The 22326-nt window shown below is 39.9% G+C and overlaps 1 protein-coding gene across 4 annotated transcripts in view; it reads left to right on the top strand.

Moving 5' to 3' along the window:
* LOC133976178 (potassium voltage-gated channel subfamily C member 1-like) overlaps positions 1–21889 on the top strand; it is a 37788-nt gene extending 15899 nt beyond the window's left edge. The window contains exons 2-5 of one of the 4 annotated variants that reach the window (XM_062414315.1): positions 1651–2632; positions 3491–3685; positions 4728–4856; positions 16707–21889. In XM_062414315.1, the coding sequence (XP_062270299.1) occupies positions 1651–2632; positions 3491–3685; positions 4728–4849 (1299 nt within the window). In that variant the 3' untranslated portion in view covers positions 4850–4856; positions 16707–21889. Of the gene's footprint in view, positions 1–1650; positions 2633–3490; positions 3686–4727; positions 4857–5561; positions 5869–11396 lie in introns of those variants that run through there. The other 3 variants (XM_062414316.1, XM_062414317.1, XM_062414318.1) reach the window with 3 other exon arrangements.
* The last annotated feature ends 437 nt before the right edge of the window (positions 21890–22326 follow it).

Here is a 22326-nt window from a genome sequence, read left to right as displayed (position 1 = left end):
TTTCTGTCATGAAGGCAAATATGTGTCGGCTCTCATCCAATTCTCAATCCAAAGAAAAACCTGGGCGAGACCTTGGTTTTAAGAAAAAATCTAATAAACTGAAACTCGTTCCCTCCGTTTTGCTTCGTTTTAAGTATGTTGCTCTGGATATTGCACAAGTGCATAATGTCGAAAATACACGGTGACACGCACAACACACTGAGGGCACTTAGGCTTCTTATATATATGGACTCCACTCAAGTATGAATTACCTTTCTCTTTGGCTCTTCAGGCCATGTCTGTGTTTCATTATTTATTTGATAAAGCCCAAAGTATACCGGATCTATAAATACACTGCATGGCCGGTAGGAACGTACCACAACAGGGCCGGATTGTGCAGTAGCCATTCACACGCCGCTGTTATCACGCTACCTCAACGGGTTCGGTGACAATTGAATGAGCTACACTGGAATATTAACTTTCTACAGCGTATAGACACTGGGCCTGCAGAGCACACAGATGGCTGGAGAAAATTGCCTGCGAGGGATGAGGAAATAAGAAAACCGGTAAAATAAGCAACAGAGATCTCAGTGGTGGGACGCGGTTGTAACATCGCTTATTTTTTATCTTCCTGTCAAAGATTTTCAAGGTGAGCGAGCAGACGTGTCCTGGGAGGTTTGAAACTAGATTTGAAACTAGGTCTTGAATAGCATTTATTTCCTTATTTGGTCAAAGTTACAGCTTCGTAGTTTCCTCATCTGTGTTTTGGACCAAGTAACTCTTACATCTTGAAAAAACGATGAAGCATCTGAACATTTTGTATTTGTGACAGTTAAACTCCATCGAACTGTAGTTTAATATTATAATCATCACATAGAAAAAACAGTAAGCTTTTTGAAAATGCTTGACAACTTTTGCCCAACCCAAACAACAGGGATCAGATAGCACAACAACAACAACAAATCCATAAATCTGGTTTGTGCAAGAAAACAGTTGTTTTGAAATATAGTATAGGCTACACATGCATATTATTATTACTGAACATACTGATTGTATAATTTAATCATTTGATTAACTTATAACCACAGTGAGGCATTGTGTTCCTCATGGCTCATCATGATATGACACGATACTGACAGCTCATCTATTTTTACAGCTTCAGCGCACATCACAATCATTTAACGCTGTCAGATAGAATTTGGTTTGGGCCAAATGAGACTGTTTGTCTTCCGGCTTCGGTCACAACGGGTCAAACTGTGACATTGTCCGTTTCATGGAAGGTCAACTTATACTAAAGGATTCGGCCCAAACAAGTCTTTTGCCTGGCTTTTTTTTAAATGTCCTGTGTCTGTTTCTGTATGGGTCAGCGAAGATAACCATTGCAGTGAGAAGTAGCTTTGTCTACGATAACACATGGGTCACTATGATCCAGTATTTTTGGCTGAAGTATCAGTTATGTACGTGTAGCTGACAGAACAAGGGTCACACATAACTCAGTGGGTTCCTCTGCAGCTGGATGAGGTTTCAGACGGCACTGAAGCTCTAGTTTTCCTTTATGCTTCTTTGAGTTGGTTTCCTTACTGAATTCTCTTGATTTGCATCTGACCTTCCTTCCCTTTCTCACTTTGTTTTTTCTGTTTTTCTGTTCGCTGGTCTCTTCCCTTCTTCTAGTATGTGGCATTTGGCTCCCTATTCTTCATCCTCATCTCCATCTCCACTTTCTGCATGGAGACGCACGAGGCCTTCAACACCATCCTCAACAAGACAGAGAACGTCACGGTGGGCAACACGACCCGTGAGGAGATTGTATATGAGGTGGTGACTGACAGCTGGTTGACATACGTGGAGGGTGTGTGTGTCATCTGGTTCACCATCGAGGTCCTGCTGCGAGTCACCTTCTGCCCAGATAAGTTGGAGTTCTTCAAAAGCAGCCTCAACATCATCGACTTTGTCGCCATCCTGCCCTTCTACCTGGAGGTGGGCCTGAGTGGCCTGTCCTCCAAAGCTGCCAAGGATGTCCTGGGGTTCCTCCGTGTCGTCCGATTTGTCCGTATCCTCCGAATCTTCAAGCTCACTCGCCACTTTGTGGGTCTCCGTGTCCTCGGCCACACTCTTCGTGCCAGCACCAATGAATTCCTCCTGCTCATCATCTTCTTAGCCCTGGGTGTCCTCATCTTCGCCACTATGATCTACTATGCTGAGCGAATTGGCGCAGACCCAGATGACCCGACAGCCAGCGCCCACACCGCCTTCAAGAACATCCCCATTGGATTTTGGTGGGCCGTTGTGACCATGACCACTCTTGGCTATGGAGATATGTATCCGGAGACGTGGTCAGGGATGCTGGTGGGTGCGCTCTGTGCCTTGGCCGGTGTGCTGACCATTGCCATGCCTGTACCTGTCATTGTCAACAACTTTGGCATGTACTACTCTCTGGCCATGGCCAAACAAAAGTTGCCCAAAAAGAAGAACAAACACATTCCACGAGCACCACAACCAGGGTCCCCCAACTACTGCAAGCCAGATGCCCTGGCAATGGCTACTGCGTCACCGCAAAGGATCTTGGGAAATGTCCTAGGTGGAGTGATAGGCTCTGGAGGCCTAGGGGGTGACTGTCCTCTCGCCCAGGAAGAAATTACAGAGATGAACAGAGGTGAGAGCTTTTCCTTCCATTTTGAGAACAAATGAATGTACCAGATACTCATGTTTGTATTCAAGTATCAAATTCCTTTATGAAATTAATTTATTTTTGTGTGTGAATGTTAAAGCTCAAGAAGTATTTTGTAAGTCCCATTTCAACAAAGAAATTGGGTTAAACGGGCCCTCAGGCTTGAGGGAAACATGGACGTTCAGTGATGGCACTTTTAGGAATGTGAAGGATTAGTTTGGGAAAGTGTTGACAGAGCAGTGTGAGTGCTATCAAGAAGTGATGCATAGTTGATTCTGGATCCACTCTGGAGAAATCACTGGCCCCTCAGAACTCATGTGTAATTTATGATCAACTGGTAGGACCCCAGTCGCCTTAAGGCATCCATCTGTCACCGGAGAACAAACACTACAGAAGAAAAATAAACTCAATTATCTATTAAAGCAGTTTAATGCATCTCAAAATGGGCTGACTTCAGAGGTTTGTGAAGGAGAGGCTAGCTCTTTGCATACTGCAGCGTCAGCTGTCTGTCACATGCAACCATAATGCACCTTTAATGCATCACTTTACTGCCATAGTCATCAGCGATCCAGAAAATGCTGCGTTTATCAGAGCTTTTACTACATCCTGTCTGCTTGGCTGTCTTCTAGTCTAAAAGGTTTTTTGTAGGTTGTGTCAGGAGATTTTCTTTAGCAGGAAATCCATCACCTCAAGCTCCAACACAAGACATTACATACTTGCTTGTTGACACTCTATATTCAACATACTCTAAGCAATAGTCAAAAGATATGAAACTCTCTTTTTTTTTATGGTGATCCGTTAATGCAGTCTTTTCTATACCCTCATTCAACACCTTACCTTCAGATTCCAAGCAGAATGGTGATGCAGCCTCGGCCGCTCTGGCAAACGAGGACTGCCCCACCATCGACCAGGTCCTGAGCCCGGACGAGAGGAGCCCTATAGGGCGTGGGCCGACCCGGGAACGCTACCAGCAGGACCGCGCCTGCTTCCTGCTCAACACCAGGGAATTCCGCGCCACAGATGGGAATGTGCGGAAAGGTACGTTTCACACCAGGAGACAGAAACATAAACACGCACATCTTATGCTAACAGACGCACACAGCAAGACGCCAGGGACAACATACTGTAAACATATGTCTGATCTATATGTGGATAGGGACACAGGGGTTACTGCATGTACATGAGATTAGGCTCGAACATTTAGGAAAGATGGGTTGGATGAGAGAGAGCACACATGAATATGACTTTGGAAACCACAGATAGGAGGCTCCAGTCACAGCTAGCAACAAAACACACACACACAAATATTTACAATCACACAACTCATGCACATACACTCAGCTCTTCTGCTCTGCTCTATTCGTTTCCACCTCTTCACCTCCGTTGTTGTGTGTGTATCCATCACCGCTTGGTACCATATTTGTATTTCCTCTGTCGGACGAGATTTCCTGTCCCTCTACTCTACTTCTCTCCTTTTTTTATTTTCCTTTCTCTTTCTCGATCATGTCTTCCATATTTTTCCATGGTGTCCGTGAAATTTGTCCTGTGTCCCACGATGTCACATTCGTTCATGCTCATTAACGATCTCTGTCCTTCTCTGTCTTCTGGACTCAGACAGTTAACCATGCATTAATTTACTTCTCGTCATTTCTCCTTCTTTCTCTCTCACGCCGCCCCTTTTAATTTTGCCATGCTGCCCCCCCAACCCCACCACACCCTGACCCTCTATGATGACCCCATCCCCCCCTCCCTCCCAACCTAACCTGCCCCAAATCTCCCCTTCTGACTCCCTGACTCCCTTTCTCAAATTCCCCACCTTTACACCCATGACCTTATTTCCCCTCGTTATTCTCCTTATGTGCTCCATCATAACAACCCCCCCCCCCAACACACACACACACACACTTCTCCCCACCTTGTTTAAAACCCCATGTGCATTTTCTTCTTTACCTGACACCTTGATTCATTTTCTGTTGCAATCCAACCACCACCATCACCACCACTGCTGCCAACCTGCACCAAAACACTCCCTCGCACTCCCTCCAAACTTTGAACACCCCCCCTGCTGGCAACAAACTAGAGGCAGCAGCCCTGGCACCCAGCCCAGACTCCCCTCTGACTGAGGATTGGTATAAGATGGAGGGGTCTCTGCTACAGCAGGACCTCAATGCAAACTCCACCTCCTCCTGGATCAAACCATAGCCGAGAGGTAACACTGACAGAAGTTAAGAATTACACTAAGGGAGCCCGTAGCCTAGGAATCACCCAGAAATTCTGATCCGGCTCTCCGTGATGTAGCATGTTTTGCACTAGTGACACTACACCAGCACAGCCACCCACTCAAACAGAGCCACAGCTGCACACACACTCTGCTTGAGTTCAAATGAGAGATACACACCGCCATTACCATAGTGTTGTGTCTACATGTTTGATGGAGTTTGAGGTGTCGCCTGTGTCACATCCTCACTGGGCCTGAACGTGTGCTGTCAGTTTTTTTTTTAAGATTACATTAAAAGATTGAGTTAAGCTAAGGCTAGGCACTAAGGTTTGGGGTGGAAAATGCCAATTTTAGGATTCCTCGTCTGATTTGCACATTTATCAGCTTGTGAACAATCTCTTTGAGCAATGTACAAGATGTTAAAAAAAAGAGAGTAACTGGGATTATCCTGTGACATACACCCGTAAGGAATAGTGTGCACTAATATGTGCAAACTTGTGTGTTTGTGTCTGTGTGAGAGCTCAAAACGTGACAGCGTGCACATATGCAAATACACGCAGCAGCTCAGGTGAAAAAGTTATTGTGTCAATAACTAATAAAAAGAGCTAATCAAAACATGCACAGAAGAAGATTGAACGGGAACAGTGGGTCACGTTGTTGTCTGATGTGCCTCTGTGTTGTTGTCTCTCTCTTCAGGTTGTGTCATATCACGCGTGTGTATGTGGGCTTTTTCATTCTTACGTGTTATACACTGTGTCCCTGTCCTCTCAATGCCGTCTGAGTGTTGTGTTTGTGCAGTCTTGTGCGTGGCTTAATTTTGTTCTTTTCTTTCCCTTCTACTGTGTGTATTCGTGCCGCTCCCTCCCCCGTGGACCTCCACCATGGCAAACAAAAGAACACACTGCAATCCAGACATTTCGTGCCTTGAAAAATACTCTTTCCACATTTGTGCCCATGATATGCTCATGAACTCATACACAGGTTAAACTGACAAACCTCAGGTTTTAACTGAGCGGCACCTTCAATGCTGGAATTCATCTCAAGCTCAAAGATGTGCTTGGATGTACATATGCCTTATTTTATGCCAAATCAATTGGCCGGCCTCGCTGGCTTCACACTGCGGAGGCACTGATTGCAGTGTTGTATGACAATCACGTTTTCAAGGTCACTGGGGTAACGGGAGCCGTCGAGGTCAAGGAATAGTACCTCCTGAGACATGCCACGCTGGAGACAAGCAAACGATTTCAAAACTTTTACGACTCAGTGTTCCGCCTCAGCTTTGTAAACAAAGCCGCAATGCTGATTTGCAAAAGATCGTGCTGTGAGCGTGTGATGGATCTGAAATACTATTCCCTGGACCATGTAACTGTGCTTTCAGTGCCTAGTGTCGTCCAGGACCTTTTTATTTTTGTATTAGCACTGTGGAGACCTGGATAGAAACCTAAAGCTGCAGTCTGTGACTGAAACACTCACTTACTGACCAGTCAGACAGACAGACTTAACGCTGTGGCAGATTTGATTGAAAAGAGACTACATGCTGTCTAAGGTAAGCGAGCCTGGAGCTGTCCAAGCCCTTCACTCAGAGGTCCCTGACATTGCTTCAGTTTCAGTGGTTCTTATGTATTAACTGCAATTTGAGTGCTGCAAAAATCCCTCTTTAAAGCCAATCAGGAGTAACAAGGAACATGCACCAGGCTCAGGCTTTTTTATACTGAATATTTAAAACCTTATAAAATCTGAAATGCCTTTGTTTCTTTAATTTACTGTCAATATATCAAACTTTGTGCACTGGGGACAGATACATACTTTTTGGTCACAGTAAATACCAGTAAAAAAGGTTCTAGATATGTGTACATGTCTGTGGAAGTTCAGCTGATTCATTTATGATTCAAAAACGGAACTAAATCTCAGGAACAAAAGGAAAAACACAGATACTGTCCCTTTTAAGCAGGTAAACAATCCTCCTTCTTGTTTTAAAGAGGGATTCTCTCGCTGTTCAAAACTCCTTCTTGTGTGCTTCAGTTGTGGTTCATTTCATAGATATATAGATATATAAATATACGAATTAAGATGTCTTTTGCCAACTTCTTTCTTTTTATCAGCTTCTCCGTTCCTCCTCTTTGATTGTTGGCCATTTGACTTCATACGCACCCAATGCAATATGCATGGCTCTCTGAGGTCAAACGGTCAATCACCCCTTTGATTGCCTACTTCCAATCACTCCTCTTCTTCAAGGATCTCAGTCGTGTCGGGTTCTTTCTTTCTTCCTCTGTCTCTCCCCTCTCACCTCTCTCACTTCCTCAATCTACGTGTACAATGGCTTTTTTTTTCTTTTCTTTTATTTCTTGGGTCTTTCTTGTGTTTATTTATGTTTCTAACTTGGTGTGTACTTCTTTCAAGTATTTTTGTGAAGTATTTTGTGGATATGATTGTGTTGTATTTATTTTGAATTATTATATTTTGTTGTTGTTGTGTGCAGTTTTTTTTCTTAATATTTTTGAGTATTTTGTACAACTTTGTTTTGTTGTTTGGTGTTTGCGACTCCCCCTGTGCTCTTCCTGTGTTTGAGTTTTACCATCACCTACTCGTTTTCTGGGAATTGGAAAAGGTGAAGGAAATCATCAAAAAAGTAGTGAAATGAATAACAGAAAACTTTATAACGGACTCAAAAGGTTTTTACATTACCAAATTCAACCAAAGCATTATTATGAAAACATTTTATGATATTTGATGCAAAAAACAAGGATTATTCCATTTTGTAACAGCTCCCACCACTCACCCAAAATGTCAGTATTGCAACTCAGTACATTTTCAAGCTAACATTTTTTAAGGATTATATTTCTTTATTTATAGATTGTTGAAGGAGTTATTCTCCTCGTCCAGTTTTTCTAAATTTCTTGCAAATCTCTGTTGCATAAGTAGTTTATTTGGAAAACGTGTTTTTATGCGTTAACACTTGTCAATGTCCCTCTTTTTGCCCCAGCGCTCTTTTAGTCCTTTGTAAAACTTGTTCAACATTGTCCTGCATGTTGTGAAGTGTGTAGCGTTATCTCTGCGTATCTTACTGTGTTGCCTAATCGCAACACTCTGCAAGTATTCTTGTCTGAGCGAGATTTTTACCTTACAAGGAGAATAATACATTATATTTATATGTGTACATGTACATACGGTAAATGTTAATGTAAATGTATGAGAACTATAAATATAAAAGTGTAATCAGGTCTGTATGACCTACATGCGGCTGACTAGAAGACGCAGGATAAAGTTGCATGGGATTTAGTTTCCCCCAAAAGAGAAGCCCAGGTGCTGTTCGAATGTACAGACTCATTGTGGCTCCAGTGATGGTCGCGCAGAGATCAATACATCTAATTATAGGCAACGGGAGATCAACCCATCTTTAACAGGCCATTGATACCATGCAAGAATGATACAGTATGTAGCTCTGCCACGAATAGCATCTGGAGAGTCAGCAAATCCCCACGTGCATCCAGTAAGTGCTCATGAAAGAGCCGGACGTATGTGAAGGAAGGAACAGAGGTGATCAAATGGTTGTCTGCCTTTGTACATACGAGCCAAGAAGCCACTTGAGAGCATGTGCACTTATGAAACAACACTTAAATCCACTAGATAGAGATTTTTGTTTGGATCTGCACCAAAATAGCAGTTTCCTAAACATGTCTGATTGATTTTTCATCAAGATCCCTGAATTATTCCCTGAGAAAGCAACAAATATTTCAGGAAAACGTCATAATCCTGGATCTGACCGAAATTTTAAAGGTTTTTCCTTGAACAATACATGTTTTTCCACAACATTTTATTGGAACCTGTTCTGCAGCTTTTGTGTAACCCTGCAGAATAACAGACGGAATGATTGAGTCTATTACTTGTCTCAATGAAATATGCTAGTTTCCTTGGTAAACGCTGGTCAGAATATTTGCAGTCTCCCTCTCTCTGTCTGTGTCTTCCCTTCTTCACAATCTTCTCCTCCTGTGATTAACACTCATTCTCCATCCCATCCCCTGCAGGCCGCCACTGCAGTGCAAGTGTAACTAAAGTCAGACTGTAAGTAGGTTCGCAGACTCTCCGTAGTGTAAATGAAGTGGGACTTTGGACGGGAATTATGTCATCACTGAATACAGTGACAGGGAGACTCGCCGCTACTTCCCCTGACAGATAGACGTCCCAGAGCACAAAGCCCTTGTTGATGTTGTTGTAAATGTAGTAGTTAGCAGAGAGAAGGAGGTAAGGTAGCGGCCCATGACCGACGGCAGCGGCTGAGACATGATTACCTTCACAGGATAAGCCCGGAAACTTTCTCTGTCATGAATTTTACAGCTATTTAAAAAAAAAAAAAAAATCTGGAAAAACAAGCTAATGAAGAAATCACCCTTTCTTTTTTAAAGCAGCCAAACCAGTCCTTTAAACTATTTTTGTCTTGAACACCATCAGATCCACGTCACCGCTCTTCATCAGTTCCACCTTCATCTTATCAAAAGAAGGGAACTCATCTTCTCTCTCTCATATTTTACTCATGTGGCACTTGACCCTTTAATTCCAGATGTAAAGGGGACAAATAAAGGACGTTTAATCAAAAAGCAAAAGATCCAATATTAAAGCCAGGACTGAATAATCCAAACAAGGCCCCCCTTCACTGAATTTTTCTTTATAAAATCATGTGAGCACTGTGTTATTCTGTATTTTTCTTTTCTCTCTTTATCCCTCTCTTACCTCTCAGCATGCTGCATGCTGAGCTTTACAAAGCACCGAGAATAGATCCAAAGGAATCTCTCAGTAAAAACCAAACCTTTAGTTGTAACTTCATATACAGATTTCTCAACCTTATTGTTTTGGAGCTCGCTTAACACGTACGTACATCTGTACATTGTCTTTCACTGTTAATCAAACATAGAACACATGAAAAGTCCTGAAAAAAATCAGATGAGAGCTGTGTTATACATGTAAATACCACAATATTGTAGATGGGCTATTTTTTATACAGAATAGTTTTTCACCATCTTAAATATATAAAACAGTTATTTTAATGCAGAAAAAATACATTAAAGGTGTTTACGTTTGTTAATAAAAGATTTTTTACTCAAAAACTATATTAAGAGTATTTGTTAGGAATTTTTTACTATATGATCGAAAAACTTAAATAAATTGAACTTGAGAATGAAGCAGCACCACAGATTGGAACCCAGACAGCTCCTCGGCAATCTTTGCCCGACACGCAACCTAAAGAATCCTGGTGACAATCAAACACTTATATTTTACATGCTAGTGTCTCCGAGCTGGTCATGGCCAAAACAAAAAAAAAAGGCTACTTTTATTTGTGGTTGGTCAAATAAGGTAATATAGATTGGGTCGAATATGCACCACATTATTGTGGTATATTTGAGCAGGAAGGCACAAAGGGTGTCAATCTTTACCAATGGATGTTCTTTGTTGTGTGACTTTGGCCTTGTGATGGTTGGAGTTTGACACAAATACACACTAGAACTACCAAATTTCAGCTAGTACAACACATACCCCCCCAAAAAACTGTAAAACTCCACCCGTTATAGGTCAGATGGCCATTGTTGGGGGAGAGGACTTCTACCTACCAATGGTGTTTTTTCTTATTCACTTCACCTGATGCAACAACACTCCGTCAGCACAGCGCCGCCCTCTCTGTGGCCACTTTCAACAGTGCAGGGGGGAAATTCATTGTGTGCATGCTGAGTTACACACTGAGAACGAGTGGGAAAGGACACACGGGCAAATCTGTTCCTGCACACGTATCCCTTTTTAACCCGTGTGTCATTTCCCACTGCAAACAACATGTGAGCTGGCCTCCACCACAGGATTAGGTTAGGAGGTCTTTTTTAAACGAGTCGACCACAAGTTTAAAGGAACAAAAAGCAAAAAGCAAATGGGACGTTTATAAAGCGAATGCAGTGAAATTAATTCATTAATGGTTTATCGCTTGAGCTTTTTCACCTGAAACTTCATGTGGTCAACTCACACATCTGAGTATTTGCTATTGTGAGTTTATGGTAAACTGTGTAATTGTTTGGGATGAATAATTGTCTAAAACAACTGAACATCGTCTCTTTATTATTCACTTGATACGATTTCGGGTGATTTATTCAATGAGCCTCCTGCAGCTTTTACATTTCGTAGTATCTAAGAATCTTTTGCTTATCTGTTTTGTGAAAAAAGAAAGACATATCATAACTCGCATTTTCTTGTTTTGTCCTGTCCTGTCTGTCCTGTCTGTGTCTCTACTCGTTTGTCCTCTTTATGTGTTTTATGATTTGATAACCTTTTCTATTCCTTATCCTCCATTTATACTCTTTACTTCTTGTTGAATCTTTTCATTTTTGGTTCCTTCTTATAATATTACAATTAAAAAAACAAAACAAATATGGAACATTTGTCATAAATGTCCAATATTTCACCTATAATTTATTTTATTTGCATACAAAATCAAACAACAATACATGATATAATCTAATGTATCAATCGATGGTTCAAATGATATGCCAAAAGCAACGGGAAGTTACGAGAATTCTCGCAGTCTCAGTAACATATCAGGAATGGCTGGGTCTTCCCTGCGGCTCGCTCCTATTACTAGCCCCCCCTTTGAAACCTACGAGGCCCCGGGACCACTGCGCCGCTGTCGGTCCCCCATCCCGTCTATCTTGTAGCAGAAAGGAGGGTTGTGATTGGAGGATAACAGACGCAGTGGATTAGCTACGGACCGATCGCGCCGAAGCCTTTGTTTGGATTGTACACGTGCAAAAAACAATAGCAATAACATAAAATTAACTTGAATGTAGAACGAATGACCCTTTGTCTTGTGAATCCAATGGTTTATGATGCATGCGTCAGGTTAGCTGATGGGGGTCAAACACAAATGTTTAGTTTTAAGGGTTCACTAATTTTAAATTAGTAGAACCAATGTAAAATATATTAAAATGTTTGTAAATAAGATAGGGTCAGAAGTTAAAAAAAATTATGAAAACGTGCAAACTTACATTTTAAAACTAAGTATGTTGATCATTGACCATTTTTTTCCGTGTGACCAAACAAAACTGAGCTCACGGCACCGTCGAGAAATGAGCACGAATCAAGCTACTTCAGTTAATTTAGCCAAAGACAAAAAAACATTTATGGATAGATTGATGTTGAAAAGATTTCTACTTTCTGTCTTTTGTGAATATTTATGTATCTACAGTCAATAATTTTTTGTAAATCTTTAAAAAAACAGACTGACAATTAATTAAGAAACTCATTGCGACATCACAATGTAAAATGTAAAAAATGAAAAACTAAGATTAAGTGGAAAAGAATAAATTTATTGTACCATAAGAGCCATTATCAAGTGAACAGCCCAAACATGACTTTTGAAAATAGAATTTATTGTTTGAATATATTGCTAAATAAAATCCCATATGCAGATATTCCATTACAATGTATAGTAAAAGGTCTATTCATTTTATTAAATCAAGAAAAGCAAAATTATTAAAAGCAGTTTTTCTGCTAGTATAAAATTTTACATTAACACACCATTCCATGTAATTCTGTGTTAATGGCGACAGATGGAGCAGTAAAATACCAGATTTATTTTTGGAAATTATTCCCTTGATTTGGCAACTTGCGGCAGTTCAGTGCGACTCCCTGACTAGCTTGTGCCTTGTTTATTTCCACAACAAAGCTATCAGATCACAGAACACGTTATATCATATTATATTTATATTATATTTAATGATGATGAATGACCTGAGGGTACCTTCGAAGGACAACTCACAAGGACAAATGCAATATGTAACCTAGGCCTACAATTCTTACAGGAATCCAAGTGCAATGTATTTAGAAATTGACTTAAACATTAGAGCAATCTAAATACAACTTAAAAGGAAAATATGGATGGGTCAATAATAAAATGTATAGTTTAAACAAATAAAAGCACTTTAATTTAAATCACTTAATCTTGAAATCTTGCATGTAGGCAAAATATATCAGAAACATTACAAAACATGTGACGTCATTAAACACATCCAATAGATTTTCTTTTTAGTTTTTCTTTAAATATCAGTTAGACTTTTTCTTCATTGTTTTTTTCTTCCATTATTATAATTTTTTTGTACAACTGCTCATCTTAAACACATACAAGTAACTAAATGCTGGCTTTCAGTTAAAATATGAAAAAAATATGACTTTGCCCTCAATAATGTATCATTCAAAAAATATCTTTGTCAATTTATTGGTTATTGTTGTAGTTGAGAACCTTCCTCATATTCCATCCTCACATGACATTAGATCTTGTGTTTAAAGTTGAGCAAAAAAAGATACATTCACATATGCAATAAACATGCAATATTACTTTATGATGGAAAACATGCTGTGCACATACATATGTAAATAAGCAGATCTATTTTTTATTCTACGAATGCACAGACTTGGTCGTCGGTCTACTTCCTCCCATTTGATTTTTCTAGATCTGAAAGTGTTACGATGACATGAGCCATTTGTCTTGTTTTATATTTCTAGTAACTGGTACTTTTCAATGTCGTTCCTGCAATTTTTTATTGTTTTGTAATTGTGTTGGTAACGTGTATTTCATTGTATGCATTGACGTTCTGTACCACCTGATTGTCTCGAATAACATTTTCCAAAAGAGAACATACAGTTTAATTTAACTGTCCTTTTCGTTCTTGATCACAGAAATGTAGGCCTGAAATCATGAGGAACAACTGTATGTGCTTTAGGATGGAACATTTGTTTTGCAGGTATAAAGGGAGAGTATTTGTTTAGATTGTTCTTATTATAATACACGGCCCTGATTGCCATTTTATAAAAAAAAAATATGAAAGAATCAGTGTGCTTCCAGACCCATCAACCCCCTCAGAACTTAGATATGCAGTATTATGATTGAGGATGACAGCGATCACGTCTCTCGAATGCTTTCTTGATTACTAGAGTCTAAGAGGTTTTTAAAGGTTGTAACTGTCTCGTTTAGGATAGATCCTATGTCACAGTCACTGGCTTCATCTGATACAGGTCTTTCAAGGCCACGGCACATATTTTCAGACTGAAGTTACTAGTAGTTGTGTGTATACGCAATATTGTTATATTTCACCATCATGATGTCCCCCCCCAAAAAAATGACATCGTATCCGTGTTGTCTGAAAATATCTGAAACAGCATGCAGTACTTTGTTCGTCCAGTGACAGCAGCTCCTTCACGTATAAGTACAACCTGAACATGATGAGATAAGTAGGGAGAACTCTGGGATAGAAAATCTTTAAGGTGATTTAATTTGCAGAAGGAAATCTGTTTGTGAGGATTTACTGAGAAGAATGTCATAACTGTGGTTCTGTTGAGTTTTAAAGATCCGCATCCCATAGTTTAGGCCAATGCAAATCACCTATGAGATTCAGAATTAAACGTTGCTTACGTTAACAAAACAGGCAGATGTCGTAAGTGCCTCTGTGAGGCCCGTTTAGGTTCTAATGTCAGTTTAAGAGTTCATGTAAGAGCTAGATTTAACTAGCTAAACCTTCACAGCGTTAATGCTAAATAGGTCCTCGGTTATTATTGAATATGTACATATCTGTAACAAAACATGTGAATACATTAAAGTCATACGAAACTAATACATCGATGTATATTTTATGAGTGCGGGCAGCAGGTTTTATAACAACTGGTTCTGACAGAGTTAATGATTTGTCATCAGAAACGTTTTAAACTTTTTATTGTGCCAAACCAGCCTAACAAGACTATTATGTTATATTATATTTTATTATATATTTCCACTCACTGTTGTTATTTTTAAAGCAATCTATTATTAATTAAGAAGTTATGACAACTTACAGGAACATTTCCTTTGGACTTGTGTTGTTTGCCATGGGAATGTGGGAGTAAATGCACTTAACTGTATACAAATGAACAGTAGATGTAAATATTGTAACAGTTGATGCAAATGTATCCTGAAATGGAGTGTATGGTTATATACAAATATAAACTAACTTTGACTTTTACCATATTTACATTTAGAAAGCATAGGTATGTGACCCTGTACTTGAAGTATGGTCTTTAAATATGCAGGAAGAAGTGGAGAAGATGGTTAAATCAGCTTATTTTACCCATCCAATTGATACTATATAACCAATGTAATGTATTGATCCGACTTCATCAAGAAGCTGGACTTGTCATTCAATTTGGCATCAGGGACCAGAAGTGTTAATATTGTGCACAGTAAATAATAACTTGCACCACCTTCCACAAAGTTTACTTGTAAATGTATTTTTACTGTTAGAAAACCAGGACCTCAAGACGAGCTTCAATAGGATAAACAATACCTCATATAACATTTGTTATATGTATGTTATATATATGGTAGTTTGGGAATACAAATACAGTACACAATATAGTGCAGCAGAAATATTGTGACTTTGACCTACATCAGCCCGTAAGCTCTTGTGCTTTACAATGCCAGCCTGTGCCAACACAAAGGCTGCTGTGGCATGGAGTCAGGACGTCACCGGTGCCAGAGCAAAGACAGAAAAGTCTACTTTATATCCAAACAATAATTGCTGCGTTACTCTCCAATGATGGATTATGTGGTTAAACTTTAACAAACGTATTAGGAAAGTCTAGCGCCAAAACTGTTTTGGTGGTCTAGCTAAGCTGATTCTTCCTCACAATGTAAGCCATAGTTGTTCGGAGGATTGTACGGGGCCTTAACTCTCACTTTACTACATCCCTAACATTTACTGTACTGCAGCACAGTGTCTTGCTTAACTCTGGAGCAAGCTACGACTACAGTGGAATTATACAGAAGAAGAGGGGGAAGCCAAGAACCGACGGGAAGAGCAAATGTAGCTGCTTTGAAATACAATGTTTATATCGTGGGGTTGTTGTGAGCGGGTGAGACCAAAACTTAAGTGTTTAAGCTCCCAGTAAATAATGCGTAATGCCAGCACATGTGATTCGAGATCTGTTGGCGAAGAATAAAAAAAAAATGCTCATTCTACCGTTGTTCGCAAACACTTTGTCGAATCGACACCTGTGTTTGCTCGGTGCACAGCTTTATTGGGGGGTTAAGCTTCTTGAAATGATGTCAGCCAAGTTTTTGTTTTTGTTTTACAAAGTGGAACAAATGTGAGTAGAGTGATTGTTTGTGTCCATCTGTCCAAAATGTGTTTTTCCATGATGTGTACATATCTGTCAAATGAAAGTGTTTGAACATACTGACTTACACACACACCATATAGTGAATAATAATCATAATCACCTGATCTTCACTTATAAAAGCTCTGTACACGATTCCCTCCTGTAAAGATGGCGGTTCTGTTTGTTGAGGGTTGGCAGAGGGGGGGAGCACGGTTCTGGTCAGTTGGCTGGCAGCTCCTTTCATCCAGTCTGTTGTTTGTTCTTCTAATGTTGTCTGCTTCAAGTTTTAATGTCGCCATTTCCTGACTTTCTTCGTCTCCTGCAGTAACATATGTGCTGATGTTGTGTGTGTGTGTGTGTGTGTTGGAGACAGACTGTGCTAGAGTTGTGCTTACACTTTAAATGTGTGCACTTCATTCTGACATGCACAGTTAACCTGCAGTTTACAGGTAATGGTGATCCCTGATTACTTCCCTATATTGTGCACAATGTTAGTCACACTATCTGTGTTATGGTAAAAACATGTAATTGGCAAATTACCCAAATATCACTTTAGATTGCTTTATATTAGTCGAGCACTTCTATAAATCAATCTAGATACATGTAATGTCACAATTTTCAGTTTCCCTGTGTGTTCTCTCTGAACTCAATATTAATGACTCTCTGTTCTTGTCTTCACAGTGTTAAGTTTCTAGCATTCACCTTCTATCTAATGAGGAGTCAGTAACTGGTAAATACAAATTTGCGACGGGAGCCACGTAAGCGGCGGGTGTGACGCGGATGGACAGTTTAAAGGAGATCCTTTTGGGGGTGACAAGCGAGAGAGACCAGAGGTTAATCATGAATTTATAAATCACATGGTCTTCTCCTCACATTGTTACCAAAGCAGCCTCTTGGAACTCCGACCACACTTTTGACAACTGTCCGACTGTCCGACCCTTTTTTCTTTTTCTGCCGTCTTTTTTTGGGGTATTTTTTGGTCTTTCTCTGGCAAACTGACTGAGCATTGCACTGACACACTTTGGGAGAGGAAAGGACTCCTGATTACACATTCCAGATGACAACACTATACTCGCCATCTTGTATGATGACCAACTCTGTACCATCTACAGTGCTGAACCACTGCGCAACTTCAAAAATTCCTGAAAAGAAACTAAAAAAACAAAAACACTTCACAATGGACTGAATGAACTATGTAGCATCTCTGCTAACTTATTGTAGCATTTGTTGGCTGGGAAATAACTTACATTTCCATCATCACCCGTTTTCAAAGAGAGAGGAATTTATGCATACAAGGGATCTTTTAGATGTCATTTTCCTCCTGGGTTCCTTTCCAGTGAAGAAAATAAACAACATATATATATGTTGAGAGAGAGATAAAGTATGTGAGGGACATGGGTTTGGTCTCACACTTGACATTCCAAAAAAATAAGTAATTCCAGTGTTCATGAAATCAATCACAAACGCACAGTATCGAATGACACTCATACAATTCCTCATTCAAGTTTAGCACTTGCATGAACCTATGTCTTCCATTCACTTCTATCAGACTGAAACACTGCCCTCTTCACGAGTACCGCGATAATCACCACACATGAAGCACATGTAGCATCAGCTCAAACAAATCACGTATGGCATTAACTGTACATCTAGACTCACCCGAAACACGCACCCGTGAGAGAAGTGGTGGACGGAGGCTTCTCTTTATCACTCATGTACTGATGCCGGCTTGCCCACAAAAACTCCACTCGGGATACCAAAGGTCCTGTAGCATGCACTTGCTGGATGACCTTCTTTAACTTGCTGTAGATTAGGATATTCCACTTAGGATGAGATTCCGAACAAAGTCATTCCTCTAAAAGAACATAGTCCTTTAAATTCCATTAACATTCCACCACTATATGCACATTTAAATATTGGTATATTTCCCATGGTCGGACTGACACAGTGCTTAGTCTTGAGTAGTATAAAGACTGACTCGAGGAGAACAAAATACTAGAGACAATTGTTAGTCGCTACTGAATATCCCAGGATATTGTTTTGCCTAAATTACGAGGACGACCCTACCATAAAGGCACTTTTTTCACGTCGCATAAAACTGCCAATTAGCTGGAGAGTTTGTGCTATCATTTCTAAAGGGACCAATCAGATACCCGTACCCCCTTAACACAAAAGCCGACACTGCCAATTAGGCACAATAATCCAGTGATATATACTGCCCCATCTCTCTCTTGTCCCTCTTGCTGCCAACGACTTCTTCGCCAGCAAGTCGATGTCAAGCTAAGGATGGCCCCCTGCCCGGGGAGCCCTTAGGCAATGGGGAAGATGAGACGAAATGGACCAAGAGTAGAGCGAGCGTGATGGAAGTGTACAAAGAGAACAAATCTATATTTTGATAAACAAATCAACTATCCATGGCTTTGGAGAAAAGTTTCTGAGCAGAAAAGATCCAGGATGGAATGAATAAAAAAAAATTGAAAAAAATCAGATGCAAATGTGAATAGAAAAATTGGGCATCATGAAATGGAGTCGAAGTCCTGGGAGAAAAGGAAGGGGAGCGATTATTTTGTCTTGAGGGGTGGACAAAGAGAGACAATGAGCGATTACAGACTCTTGGCTATGAAGACACAGGGATAACGAACAACGGACGCTGAGATAAACAAATGAAAAAAAATTGGAAAAAAAGATAATGCATTTTTGTAACTTTGTTTACCAGCATGACTACTTTGCATGACTGTCTTTTCTGCAAGCCCTTAGTTGAAGACAAGGGTGCTAGAGATACAAAAAGTATATATAAAATGAATTCAAAAAAATGTTATATGCAATTCATGTTTTAAAAAAGATTATAATGAAAGAGAAGAGCTATATTTTGTTTTCGAAAAGTAAAAAAAAATGTGAATATTGAAACATGTATGTTTGCAAAGTACACCCTGAACTATGTTTTGTTTGATGAAATCTCTCTGCTACTACTGCCCTACATTCCTCATTCCAGTCGTTTCAATTGTTTTACTTTGAGACGCATTGAGCAGTTTATTTTATAACCATCCAATCAACAGCGATCATCGATCCAGACTTTTCCCGACTATTGCATTTTGCGCAAAGGATGTCACAATTCACCGTTTGTTTTCACTTTCCTTCCTGAAATCATTTGCACAACTACCGTAGCAGCAGCAGCAGCAGCAGCAGTTCTATAAACAACAGCTCTCCGTACCACAACTTTGACTGCTTGATTAGTACTCATGGTTAGCTTTTTTTCTTTGGCAATAATACAAGAGTTGTCACCTGATTGTAGCAGGGCAGATGGAGTGCGTCACGAGTATCTTCAACGCATCAGTGATAAAAAGATTTGTAAAAAAGGCCTTGGATGTCCAATGGCGGGATTTTGCCAGGATAGGCAGTTCTGTTCCTCCAGTCCTACGTTGAAACATAAGGGTACGAGTGCAGGTTCTGATATCTAATAAGGATCAATAAGAGACTATTGGAGACGTCGTACTGTATTGGCCAACCGTCAAGAGAGATTTCCGGTTTGCATGGAACCGACTGCCGTTCCAAAGTTAGCGTCTGGTTCAGGGACTCAGGTGTGTTGATGGTGTGTGTGGGTTTAGATGTTTTGCTACTTTCTTTATAACATGAATAAATTCTAGTATATAGACGACGATAATGTGAACACCTCACAGTGATGTGTAAAAAAACGCATGCGTTATGACTTGATGATCTCTCGAAGGGGGCCTATCCCCGTAGTCTTGACATATCCCCTTAGCCTCCTGTCATTGTTTGTCATGAACCCAGTCCTGATAACTATGAACACTGTGCCGTGTCATAGAGCAGAAAACGTCTTCCTCCCAGAGGCAACTGAAAACTACTCGCACTCGCGGTGTCAGCATGAGTGTGCAAGGTAGCTCGTCTTTGTTTTGTTTAGATGGTCAGGTCGTTGCATCCGTCGTTACCCACAGAGTTACTGTCGTCCAGCTGGCTAGTTGGCAGCTCATCACAGCACACAACACTGTTACGTGAGCACCAATCAAAAAAGACCCAGAGCTTCCAAAATGATGTCAGTGAAGTACTTTAACTGTTGAAAAGATGAAAAGAGGAGCGACACCAGTGTCCACTGAGGGGAGATTGATGTAAAAAACAAAAAGTCTTGTTGAAATACAAAGCATCTCGTTGTTGAGTGCTCTCGGAGCACCTCATCCTTGGTTTGGCATTCCAAGTGAGTTTCAGGCCCTGCTGGTTCAGGGCTCAGCTCAGGCAGCTGAATGGTCCTCCGTCCATTCCTGATACATTGCAGTTGGAAGACTCACCAGTATATGAGACTCAATAGTGTAATGTAGACTACAGAGTCTTCAAGTATTGTGTTAGGTCTACATTGGTTTTACAGGGTCTAGAACTTACTTTTGTCTGTTTGGCAAAAAATGGTCCGTGGGATTTAGTTTTTTTTAAACCTCCCGATTTCTGTTCCCGTTTTGGAAGGCATTAAGCAACCACAGCTTGGATGGTCACAAAGACGATTATGAATATTTCAGAGGAAAACTTCTAGTGGCGGTGCGCACACTTGCAAAAGGTTTGTGCTTCACCCTGCAGTATTTTCGTGTGTTTTTACGGCCAAGTACCACTGTCCTTTTCTTTCTTTGTTGCTGTTAAGTTTGCCATCTCTTCATTCTCAACATTGTGACTGCTCTGCCAATGCCAGGCTGAAAAAAAAAGATGTCTTTCCTTTTTCTATTGCATAATACTGCCATTTGATTTAGTCATGTTGAACAGAATGAGTTACAATGTCGAGAGTGCTAAGTCTGTTTCATTTTCTCAAAGTTTGCAAACCTGTGATACCAAGTTATACATTTTCCTCTGTAACACTCACATAACCAAAATAACAAAAAATGCTTAACACGGTAGTAGCTGCCACTGTAAACAGTTCCTATTGTGTAATAACAATATTATGACACGTCCTCCAGGTAGAAGCTGGTGTGTGGTTCTTGTACGACACATCATTGATGACATCAAATGTATTTTCTTTATGTGCCTGTCTCTGTTCAACATGTTGTTTATGTGTGTGTTTTAATTGTGGACACTGTATGCAATCTGCACCACGAATGCCACTGATCGACACTTACTGTACGCTCCCTGAGACACAGACGTTCTGTCATCAGTCCAGATGATTGCAACCACGTGTGTACAGTGGCTTAATGGCTCTCCATGGGGCAACTTAGCAATCACACCCCTCTTTAAATTTCTTTTCTGATTTTAACTAAATGATTAATAACAGAGTAAATGTTATCATACTGAATAGATTTTACTAATATTTTTAATATCTTATTTTAATTAGAAATAATGCGACACATGCCATACAAGTCATACCGATATACATGCATCCAATATTACAGACGAACATCATGCATCCACGTAAGCATTCCAAAGATAAAAGATGTGTTCATTTTACATGCCATCCAATTGTGTAAAACAGACTTAGGTACTAGTCCATTGTACTGCGGTCTTAGTAGGAGAGTGAATGGGGAGAAGAGGTGGTCACTGGAGCATCTGGTCGTGACTTATGCCGGATTTTATTTTTGAAATGTTGGAACACAAAGAGCAACCCATTAAGAACTGTATAAAGTATATTTCAATGGAATGTTCATGATCTATCTTTTTATATTTTGAAGAGAAAAAAAATAGAAACATATCAATAAAGTGTCATAATTGAACTTATTTCTACTATTGAGACTTATAATGTATGAATGTCAATGCGATCTAATGTGAACTAATCTCCATAGCAGCTTGAATGAATAACTGATTAACATTCATGAGATGCTTTTTCAGAAACTGAACTTAAATTGCTTAAACTTAAAATAATAAATGAAAAAGTGACATCAGTGGTGTGTCATTTTTATTTTAAAGATTTATAACTGATGACATGTGCGCTGGTGTACACAGTGACTGATACTATTACCTCCTGTGCTGACGGTCATAGTTAACATCAGCCTGTCAGGAACACAATACCACAATACAGTGATTGATTTGATCTGATTTGAAGTGAGGAGACAAAGAAATTTGATATGAAACACTAGACAATTGTGTTTGGATGAAAGCATTTCCAAGAAATTGTCAAGTGTAATCTTTAGCCAATATTATTTTGAACTTCCATAGACTCGTCACATAGTGGTAATCTATAATTTTGAGGTCAACTGTAACATTGTCCTGATATTTGAGCATGATGAGGCTATGTAAGAGACATTTTACTTGCTCAATATCAAATAACTGTAACTATAACCTCAAGAAACGATCTTGCTATTTACTACAATACATA

Source organism: Platichthys flesus, chromosome 20 (assembly GCF_949316205.1).
Source record: "Platichthys flesus chromosome 20, fPlaFle2.1, whole genome shotgun sequence".
NCBI lineage: Eukaryota > Metazoa > Chordata > Actinopteri > Pleuronectiformes > Pleuronectidae > Platichthys > Platichthys flesus.
The sequence above is the reverse complement of the archived record's forward strand: the minus strand, read 5'-3'. Positions and strand labels throughout refer to the sequence as shown.